Source organism: Triticum aestivum, chromosome 3B (genome assembly GCF_018294505.1).
Source record: "Triticum aestivum cultivar Chinese Spring chromosome 3B, IWGSC CS RefSeq v2.1, whole genome shotgun sequence".
Lineage (NCBI taxonomy): Eukaryota > Viridiplantae > Streptophyta > Magnoliopsida > Poales > Poaceae > Triticum > Triticum aestivum.
The window spans coordinates 830265310-830277002 of NC_057801.1; the positions used below are offsets into that span (position 1 = coordinate 830265310).

At 47.1% G+C, this 11693-nt stretch overlaps 1 protein-coding gene across 1 annotated transcript; it reads left to right on the plus strand.

Annotated features, from left to right (window-relative positions):
* The first annotated feature begins 6338 nt into the window (after positions 1-6338).
* LOC123066916 (glutamate decarboxylase) lies at positions 6339-9354 on the plus strand. The gene is made up of 7 exons (XM_044489897.1): positions 6339-6494; positions 6567-6771; positions 7473-7673; positions 7766-7980; positions 8169-8422; positions 8508-8560; positions 8647-9354. The coding sequence occupies exons 1-7, from the start codon at positions 6409-6411 to the stop codon at positions 9136-9138; spliced, it is 1506 nt and encodes a 501-aa protein (XP_044345832.1). The 5' UTR covers positions 6339-6408; the 3' UTR covers positions 9139-9354.
* The last annotated feature ends 2339 nt before the right edge of the window (positions 9355-11693 follow it).

Consider the following 11693-nt stretch of genomic DNA (forward strand, 5'->3'; position numbering starts at 1 on the left):
ATGTTGTTTTCTTATCGATGCATCATTGTTGCAGGTTGCATCACCACGCTCGGTATGTTCCAGGGGAAATCCTAGATATGAGCCTCCCGAATCAGATGATGATTTCGCTGCCGGTCTCTCTCCTCGGGGCATCGTTTTGGAGTAGGTGCTGGATGGAGAGGATAAGAGGAGGAGCGGTGTTACATCTATCGCAAGGCTGCCGGCGGGTCTCGACGGCATGGCGTGGTGGAGTTTTGGTGATGGACGCGTGTGGATAGATGCGCGCAGGATGGTGGCGATGTCTGGCATCGCGGTGACGTCGATGGTAGAATGGCCTAGCGAGGTGAACGTATTGATCGCTCTTGAAAGTTGGACGACAGAAAATGGCAGAGAACAGTTATAGCGCATGCGCGTGCGGTGCAAGAAAATTGTGTAACTTGACCGGTTGGTGCTCTCAGCTTGCCTACGGGTGGCTTGGTAAGGCCATTGAAATAGATGGTGTGTGTTGATGCGAGGTCAGGGCACATCATCAAGCTTGTAGACATAGTCATAGTAGTTGCCAGGAAGGTGACTTTGGGTTGATCCATAATAATATGGTTGTGTGCATTGCTTGATGCTGAGGCCGGGGTAATCATCCTTTAGAAAAAGAACCTTAGCCCACACAAGAAAAGAATGACCAAAACTGTGTGGTGTGTTAGCTAACTCTTGTCATTGCTATTGGGTTGAACTGTTCTGCGTTCATTAAGTCTCTAGATGGTCTTGCCCGCGGTCAACTTTTCATGCAATGTGTTGGTTTAGTGGCACTTATGCCACTCGCTTGAACGCTATTTTTTACCTGCTTGTCTGAGAATTTACTCGCCACTATGTATTGGTTCGAACGTTAATGCCTTTATTTATGCTTTCCGGCAACGACATTAGTCAATATTCTTGATGGTGCATAATTATAGAGGATCACAACAGTCTTCGAAGGTAGTATTTCACCCAAAATTATTTATTCGACAGAAGGAGAGCCAGAGAATATTTATAAGTCTTAGTAGTTTAGTTTTCAATTCAACCACAACTGACAAGTCACTTCCTTGCAGCAATTTATTATTAGCACAATACTAGTATGATAACAGTGATAATAACAGTAGTAACAAAGTAACAACAACAGTAACAGCAGTAGCAATTTTGTAGCGATTGGAACAGCAGCAGTAATAGTGTTTAAAGCAAAGGCAATATTGTGAGAGCACATGCATTGGATCAATGATGGATATTTGCATGAAATTTAATATGTCACAACCACATCCTACAGCAATACACAATAGCTCCAATTCATCAATCATATGTAGGTATGTATTTGTATGTAGTCATACGTGCTTGACACAAGAACTTACATGTCAACTTATGACCTACCCTCCCGTGGTAGTGAGGTCCTAATGGAAACTAAGAGTAAGTAAGATGATCCTTTAATAGAGAACCGAAACAAAATATTAACACATAATGAATACATAAACTTTTCAAATTACATTCGTTCCGTGAGAGTATCCCAATTATTGTGACCTTGCTGTCTATGGTTCAGAACAATAATAGGTGCATATAAATTGCATATAGAATCAAGAACTCCAAAATATACATGAAAAAATAATAGGTTCAGATATGAAATCATGGTACTCAGGCTCTAGTGACAAGCATTAAGCATAGCAAAGTCATAGCAACATCATTCTCAGAACATAGTGATCAAGCCCTAACAAATTGACTTGATTAAATAAGATATCTCGTCCATCTCCATCACCGTTCAACAAGCCTAGGAAAGAATTACTCACTCTCGGTAGTGAGCATCATCGAATTGTTGATGAAGAAAGTTGATGACGACAACGGTGGCAAATCATCCTCTCCGGAGCCCCGAACATATTCCAGACAGACCTCCCGATGAAGAACAGGATGTGGCGGCGGCTCCGTATCATAAAACGCGGCGAAACTTTCGCCCTGGTTTTCTTCTCGGGAAGACGGTATTTGCAAGCATGGAATTAGGTTAGACAGCCGACCATGGGCCCTACAAGATAGCATGGTGCGCACTAGGGGGTGTGCGTGCCGCTGCCTTGTGGGCTGCTGGTGGCCCCCCTCCGGTTGATCTTTGCACCAGTATTTTTTTTATATTCCATAAAAAAGCTCTGTAACTTTTCATCCGATTCCAAAAACTTTTAGTTATGCATAAAAAACAACACTAAGGTAGTTCTGCTTAAACCAATGTCAGTACGAGTTTGTTTCATTCAAATAATGCACTTGGAATCCAAAACAAAAGCAAAAGTGTTTGGAAAAATAGATACATTGGAGACATATCACTACGACATAGTAAGACTTCGCAGTTAAGCTAAAGGTCTTCGGATCTATTAAAACTAAAATGTTTCAAAGGGGTTTTTGTAAAAGACGACCTTGTACCTAGCGAGTGTCCTTGCACGGGATCGCACATGGCTGCAATAAAGTAAACATGAAATATAATTCATCAACTTCGGACTTCAAAGAGACCTCAGATATGGATTTAATTCGGAAGATCGAACTCGTCTACCAAGCCGAAGACCAGAAGAAGAAGGAGAAGAAGCTGTCTCGGGGAATAATTAACGGTCCATGGCATAAAGACTAGTTTAGGGGCTACTGGCGGTTTCCTAGATTATGATGTACTCACCATGTCGGTTGCCAATCATGGATCAGGCCAAGGACCATTGACAATCAAAAAATGGGCCACATAGTTGTGGCTCTCGGTGTACTCAATATGGAATCCTACAAAAAACTTGGCACATACTTCAACGCATATTCAAATATTCGACATATTTATCTCTAGATGCAATCGAGCATGTGTAACATTAGGCACCCCTCAGCCCTTATATAAGCCGAGGGTTTTAGTTCGTAGAGGCAAGGTAGACTAGATTCATTCATATGATCTCAGCAGGTAGATTATCCTGTACTTTGTACCCCATCCACAATCAATACAATATAACCATGATGTATGATCTTACCTCTTCGAGAGGGCCCGAACCTGGGTAAATAATGTGTCCCTTTACTTCCTGTTACCATCATGCCAAGATCACCAGTTCGGGACTCCTTACCCGAGATCTACCGGATTTAGCTCCGGCAAATACCTACCCCCCCCCCCTTCAGAAATAACTTATTTCAATTATAGTAATACCACTCATTCGCAATTTTTTTATAGTAATACCACTCATAATGCTTTGAAATAGCAATTCCAACAATTTTAAAATAATTGAAACCACATTTTTAAGCAGAAAGAGGCATTCACGAGTGCCCACGCCTGTGTGTAAGATTTTTGTCCATAAACCTAGCAATCATGTCTCGCTAAATAAAACATATAGTTATCAAGAAGATGAAACGGTGGTTTGTTGGAATCTTTTAGGCGAAACAGTCAGTGGTATTGGTCGGGTACTGTTTTTTGAAAGGAAAACGTTATTTCTAAACCGGCTGATTTCTCCGCTGCGTAAACCTCCTCTGGCGCACGACACATGTCCGGCCTCACGCTACGCTCCCCCTCTCTTATCTCTCCTGAATCCTCTCGTTCCCACTTTCCTTTTCCTCCCGATCTAATACCCTCTGCTCTTTCTTTCTCTCCATTCTCCACCGCTGCTAGCCATGCCCCTCCGATTCTAGCCCGTGTGTGCTGTATTCGCCACCCCTTCCCGCCACAGCTGCAATCCATGGAGGATCTCTGCCATTCCTGCAAGGAGAGAGAGAGAGAGAGAGAGAGAGAGAGAGAGAGAGCGCAACAACTGAGCTCTGCCCCGCAATACCGACGCTCCACCACGACCGGTGTTGCCCTACGGTGGTTTGCGAGCACGTCGGTGCACACCGCCGGTGCTGCCGAAGAGGAGTGCTGCAACGGGTGGTTCTTGTCGGTGGCAAGAGTTGCTTTCACGCAGATCTCGACGGATGGGGAGAGTTGCAGTACAACACGCCGGTGCAACAAACGCGGTCGTCGTGCATCGCAGATCCGCCATCGTCGGCTGCGTTTCAATGGAGCACGCCGGGGGCTGTAATGGAGCGCGTTCGGCTGCAATGGAGCTCCGCCGCGGCTAGAACGAAGCTTTGCCGTGGCTCCAATGGAGCTTCGCCGGAACGCCGCGCGCCAGGGGTTGGGCACGTCCAGCTGTAATGAAGCTTTGTCGCAGCTGCAATGGAGCATGGCTGGGGCTCTAATGGAGCTTCACCTGAACGCCACGCGCCGGTGGCTGCAATGGAGCTCTGCCACGGCTGCAACGGGGCTCTGCGCCTCTGCCACAGGTGCAATGGAGCGTGGTCGGGCTCCAATGGAGCTTCGCCGGAACGCCGCACGCCGGTGGCTGCAATGGAGCGCGTCTGGGTGCAATGGAGCTTCGTCGGGGACGCGGACGGTGTTGCGTTAGAGGTATTTTTCCACGCCGCGGTGCTGCCATGGATCAGCAGCGGAGCTTCGCCGGGGGTCATCGGTGTTGCGGTGAAGCTTTGTTTCCCATCGACTACCAATATTGCTGTGTGGAGCCCTGTCCATGGCTACGGTGCTGCGAGGTCACCGGCGCAAGCGCCATGATGAGGTGGGATTGAGGGGGAGCACCATCGTTGTGCTCAGTGCAGAGGAGGCGCTGGGGGATTGACGGAGCTGTTGTATGCGATTTCTGCGTTGACTTGATCTAACGGCTACGTATCGACTAATCTAACGGCTGACGAGGAGGTTTATGTTTGTTTGCTATCAACCGGCTGATTTGTAGCACTGTCCTTTTTGAAATAATGGTTCCAAGTGTTTCGAAAAAATTGAAACCATATTTTTACGAAAATGTTAACGCCCACATGTGTGGGCGTTGACCATCTCGATCACACGCATCCATCACCGTCCAGTACTATATGCACGAATCTTGACACAATCTGGCTGATTTTCTGTGCCACGTAGGATAAGGCGTGTGTGTGGTGTGTGACATAGTTCGTCCACACATCCGTTTTACCACACGGAGGGGTCGGTGTGTGGGCGTTTAGCAGTTCACCCACACACCAATTTTCAGTCACGCATAAGGGCTGTTGTGTGGGCATTTGCCATCTCGCCCACTCGCCCGTCTCCTCTCCCACCCCCAGCTGCTAATTGCCATGTGTTTTTGCAACGCACGCACATGGCAACTGCCCCTAGTGTGCTTTATAAATAGGTGACAACTCTCTTTTTTTACCCGAGTTGCCATGTGTTTTTGCAGGGTACACGACAACTGCCTAGTGTGTACGTAAGCAGATGGCAACTCTCTTTTACCGAGTTGCCATGTGTTTTTGCATGGTACATGACAACTGCCCCAACGTGCACGTACATGGCAACTGCCCTAACGTGCACATTAGCAGATGGCAACTCTTCCTTTTTACATGGCAACTGCCCTAGCATGCTTGTGAGCACATGGCAACTCTCTCAACTGCCTAGTGTTAGTATGTGGCAACTCCTAAAGTTATGAAATCATGGCAACTACATTAGATCAGACCATACATGACAACTGCAGTTGAGCAACCATGGCAACTGCAGTTAAACGAACATGGACGAGGGTCTGGACCATGGCAACTGCGGGTGCGCGGTGGGCGTCACGCGTCGCGTGCGGGACCAGGAGGGTACGAGGCCTGACATACGGGCGTGTGGGCGTTATCAACTTCGCCCACACACACGCATGTGAGAGGGTTCGGGAGGGGAAAAATGATGTGTGTGGGCATTAGTTGTTTTGCCCACACGTAGATGTGTGGGCTGGTTGTTGTCCATGCCACACGAGACGTGTGGCACAACTATCCGATACACCACACGTGTGACAGTTATCTGGACCCTATTTTTTTCCATCGAAAAAACCCCTCCATATGTTTTCCAAAAAAAGGGTTTGATGAGTGCACCATCCGTCTCCACGTCGGTATCTAAGCTTTTTGCCCAAAAGCATAGCAATAATGTCTGTCTAAATATAAATATAATATAGGGGTAGTGTAGGAGATGATGCTCTTTTGGTGAACAGCTTGACGACCGATACGCGGGTCACCCATGTGGAGCGTAGGAATCTATCTCCTGCATAATAAACACTAACAAATGGCAACGTCATGAGTCACCTGGCCACCTCGCCGCGCCACGCGTGCCACGGAGGCACGGAGCGCCGCCACCTTGCTTCCTTCTGGCGATCTGTCTTGGTGCCTTCGAGGCTGTCGACAGCGAGAATGATCGATGGCGATGCTGACTGGCACTCTGGCAGCGACCGGCCGAGCCACACAACTCCACCTTCCCGCATGTACACATGCCGGTAATACTCCGGCGAGCTAACCCGGCCCTCTGTTGCATTATTTATAGTAGTACTTCACGGCCAACACATCACCACCACAAGCACCAAACACACACGCACACACACACGCCGTCGTTGTGACACCAAGCAGCGGAGAGCAGAGGACTTAGCGCCGGCGACCATGGTGATCTCGCACTCGAGCTCCGGCGCCGGCGAGTCCGCATACAATACCTTCTCGTCGCGCTACGCCCGCGTGGAGCTCCCGAGGTGACCATCCGTATATCCGACCACCACCGCCGATCGGTCTGATGCCCGTCTGACAATTGTTGCCTCGATCAGGTACCGAATGCCGGAGAACTCGATCCCCAAGGAGACGGCGTACCAGATGATCACTGACGAGCTGATGCTGGACGGCAACCCGCGGCTGGACCTGGCGTCCTTCGTCACCACGTGGATGGAGCCTGAGTGCGACAAGCTCATCATGGACTCCATCAACAAGAACTATGTCGACATGGACGAGTACCCCGTCACCACCGAGCTCCAGGTCCGTGATCACACTTCCCAACATGTTTATATGTTCACAACTACTACTACTAGTAGTAGTAGTAGTAGTAGTACTAGTAGTAGTAAGAGCCGCAGAATAGTAATAAAACTTCTAAGAATACTACTCAAAATTGATGCCACAGTTAGTAATACTAGTAAGTGACGTCACAATTGATGCCACATTTGCACCATTAGCCCTTAAACTAAACGGGGTCAAACACTATACCAAAGTCAAAAATTACACACTGTTCGTATGGTGACGTCCTGGCATCCAGGGCTGCTGTTTCCACATGGGCTTGACTTGACTTGCTGGAAATTGTTCAAAAATGTCCCTTGGTTGAGAATTTCCTGTCTGAACCGGTTTCTAGCGGATAAATTCCACCGTAGATATTTGATTGGGATGTTTGCCCGTATTATTCTTGTAGTAGTTGCTATACCACGTATGTTGTGTTACACATATACCGCATTCTCTCTTCGTCGACATATATATGTAGGATATCTAGTCTGGAGGTCCCACAACACGTGACTAATGGGTATGTTTGGAGTCAAAAAGTAATTTAGCTAATATTCCTCCTCCTGCTGCTGCTCCTATATATGTATGCATGTTACATTGATATGCATCATTGGAATGCACGGAGAAGTTATTAAACCTTCAGCACGGACTGTACATGCATTTGCTAATTATGTGTTTGCAATTTGCAGAACCGATGTGTAAATATGATAGCTCACTTGGTCAATGCACCGATAAACGAGGATGAGAAAGCTATTGGAGTCTCAACCGTTGGATCCTCGGAAGCAATAATGCTTGCAGGCCTTGCGTTCAAGAGAAAGTGGGCAAATAAAAGGAAGGAGGAGGGGAAGCCATATGACAAACCCAACATTGTTACTGGTGCAAATGTTCAGGTATTGTTGTTGTTCTGTGGAGTAGAATCTTTTGGTTTTTACCACAGTGTGTACTTTAAAGGTGCCTCTCGTAACCTCTCTCGTGTTAATAGGTTTGCTGGGAGAAATTTGCTAGATATTTTGAAGTAGAATTGAAGGAGGTAAAGTTAACTGAAGGATACTATGTAATGGATCCTTTGAAGGCCGTTGAGATGGTGGATGAGAACACCATATGTGTTGCAGCAATCTTGGGATCAACTCTCACTGGAGAGTACGAAGATGTCAAACTATTGAATGACCTTCTTGTGGAAAAGAACAAGGAAACGGGGTATGCATTTTATCTGCTGACAGTTGTATCCTAATTCGGCAAACTGCCTTAAAATTCTTCAGAAAAGATGCATCATTGTTGTTAAGGCATGATAGTGAATTAGTGATGGATACTGACTAAATTGTTTTGTTGAAGTATAGCAATGAAACATAGCTGGCATATGTTTTACCATGGTACACATCATGCAGGTGGAATGTGCCAATCCATGTTGATGCTGCTAGTGGAGGATTTATCGCTCCTTTTCTTCATCCTGAGCTTGAGTGGGACTTCAGGCTACCATTGGTGAAGAGCATCAATGTTAGTGGGCACAAGTATGGCCTTGTCTACCCTGGAGTTGGATGGGTCGTTTGGCGGAGCAAAGACGATTTGCCTGAAGAACTCATTTTCCATATAAACTATCTAGGGACAGATCAGCCCACATTTACACTGAACTTCTCCAAAGGTCAGTATTAATTGTTCTGTAGTTGAGCATGAATCCTCTGTTATATGCCGTTTCAACAACTTAAGTACATGCCATTTTTGTTCAGGTGCAAGCCAGATAATTGCACAATACTATCAACTGATACGCCTTGGCTTTGAGGTATGTTCATTTTCCCTCATTTTAGGACTTGAGAGAATTTTGATAATTTTATCATAAGTTATGTCTTCGTGTTGATTTGCTCGCAGGGATACAAGCACATCATGGAGAATTGCCAGGCAAATGCAGCCATGCTGAGGGAGGGCATGGAGGCCACTGGCCGATTCAGCATCGTGTCCAAGGAGGACGGCGTGCCATTAGTCGCCGCCACGCTCAAGGACAGCACCAAATTCAGCGTGTTCGACGTCTCCGAGAACCTGCGGAAATTCGGCTGGATCGTGCCAGCCTACACGATGGCTCCGGATGCGGAGCACGTCGCCGTCCTCCGTGTGGTCATCAGGGAGGACTTCAGCAGGAGCCTCGCCCAGCGGCTCCTCGCGGACATCAACAAGGTCCTGCACGAGCTGGACGTCCATGCAGCCCATGCCATTAAGGTCACTGCTCCTACCGCAACACAAAACGGCAATGGCGTCGACGGCGACGGCACCGTGACGCAGAAGAGCGTCCTGGACACCGAGAAGAAGTTCGTTGCGGCCTGCATGTCCCTCGTAAAGAAAAATAAAAAGACTGGAGTCTGCTAACGGGCATGCTCAGACGCACGCTTGAAGGTCATTTGTATGCCTATGTATCTATAATTATTTTGTACGTGGATTCTACTGCCTGTCAGCTTGCTAGAGATTAGTGCGCAGGGTCCGTGGTTCTGCACGGTACAGGACACCTCTCGATGGGTAAGTTGGGCTTTGTACGTATTTGTTGTTTGCTTTAGTTATGCCTTGAAATGTTACGTGTTTGCTGCATCCTTTAGTTCTGTAGTTGGGCTTTGTAGAAGCTTGAGAATATACAGATAGGATAGCTATCAGATTAGATGGGTAAGCCCCATAAAGCAGATGCGGCCGGGTTGCCCGTCGTCAATTCAAGATTACATGGGTGAGCCCCATAAACAGAATGCAAACATGGATGCACGTACGTAAAGGTTAGGTCAAGATCAAACCTACAAACTATCCCTATCAAATCAACACACTGACTCGATGCTTTTGCAACAACTGGATTTTTTCCTAAAAGGGAAAAAAATTGTAAAGCCCCAACTTTAGGAATTTGGTCAATATCAAGTATCACTATTATTCATATTTAAAATTACAATTTCATAGGAGAAGTGGAGTTGCCAGCTGCATACTGAAAAGAGACAAATCAGATGGCATCACCACATTAAAAGCCAAAAGCTAATTTTTCAAATATAAAAAAATGTTTTATAGGTCAAATTATCTTTCCGTCGATCCGCTTTCACCGTTAACATACCGATAAGGGTGTAGGCAGGCAAAAGGTCACTGGTGTAAAAGAAAAATACCACTCTTTAATCCAAAATAGGTGTCATGGTTTTAGTTCTATTTTGGATCGAGGGAGTATTATTAATTTTGTGGCTTGTAATAACTACCATGTCAAAATGAATATTGCACATTTGCAATAAGTAGTAACTCACATAGGTGTGAAATGCACTGGCCAATGTTTCATATACCATAGTAAATTAAATTCCATTTAAAATGTACTTACCTTTAATTTTGTTGCCCTCCATTATCAATTAGAAAGCAGTAGAAGAAAATAATTTGTGAATTAAACCTTGGCCCACAACAGCCAATGTTGTGATGGGCCGCGACCTCCCACTTCAAGCAGGCTGTGGCGGTGTGCGGCTGTGCGAGCCAGATTGAAGCTTCGGCTGCCGACGCCTCCACTTCTGTAGCCAACGCCGAGGTCTCCAACAGCCGACACACTGGATGCTGCGGGACTCCTACTGGATGCGGTATGGGCACGTGTCGTGGGGTGCCTGCACGAGGTGGTCGTGTCGGCGGTGTCGCCGCAGAGCGCCTGAAGGAAGGTGGGTCGGGGAGGGTTGGAAGAGCCTGCCGGCTGCCACTGCGTAGGGAGGCATTGGTGGCCGCGAGTCTACAACCTTGCTTGAAGAAGTAAACAGAACAAACGAGAGGAACGACACCGGGAGGAAGTGCGAGTCTCCTAGGTTGGCTAGGCCCTCGAGGAAGTTGGGGCGGGCCGAATCATACTAGTACAAAATAAAATTCATTATTTTCTGAAGAGCAGGCTTCAGCGTGTTGAAGCCTGCACACTGGACTCGCCTTTGCTGCCGAGAGCTCTTGGTGCTAAGAGATAGGTTGTGAACCAACACCCGAAAGCTTAAATCATGTTGTTGCTTCTTCGAGTACCGTATGAAATAAATAGACTTATCTGAGAACTTGCCAAAAGGAAAGTGAGGCTAGACCGTGCGATCATTACTCGACGAGAGCAAGGGGAAAAGCGCCGTAAGCTGCAGCCACATAGTGGATTCTCTCTCTTTAAGACAAGAGCGGCGAAGGCCGATGTCCTAATTATTGACGTGGAGCTCCAAAATAAAAATCTCCAGATTAGAGCACTAAGAGGAAAGGACAGGAAATGATAGCTTAAAGTATCTTGTACTTTGTGCACTTGATCACATTAGTGCTCATCTCAGGTTTTCTGGATAGATTTATCCCTCCAATAGGACTTCGGTAGTAATATGTAAATGAACTATCAATGGCCCCCCTCCTTAGAGCATCTCCAATAGGCGCCGCGTGCAATGGGTGGCGGTGGCCTCAGCGCTGGCTCCAGTAATACGCAAAAACTCATACCTCCCATGGTGGCCATAGCGTCGGGGGTGCTCCAAAGCCACCCAAGCCACTCAAGCCACCCATGCCACCCATGGCGCCGAGGCCACCGCCACCCATTGCACGAACCATGGCTCTTTTTTGGATCAAGACTTATTCACGGGCAAGATTGACATACTCCTTTTGCGCCACATTGAGGTTAGATGCGTCCAAGAAAAACAAGTGCTTCTCCCATTCCAACAATCTAGTACGCTCCTCATTGCTCACCTTCCTCTCCTCCAAAGCCACCTTTCTCTCCTCGGCCGTCACCCTCCTCTCCTCGGCCGCCAACCTCCTCTCCTCGGCCGCGACATCTTGGTTCCTTATCATTTTCCTCACCTCGTTGGCTTCTTTTCTTGCCTTCACAATTGCTTCCATAGCATTTTTGAGCTCATCATCTCCTTTCCTCTTCTTCTTTTCGGTTTTGTCTTTCTTGCACCCATCCGGTCGCTTTGGTTTCGAGTATG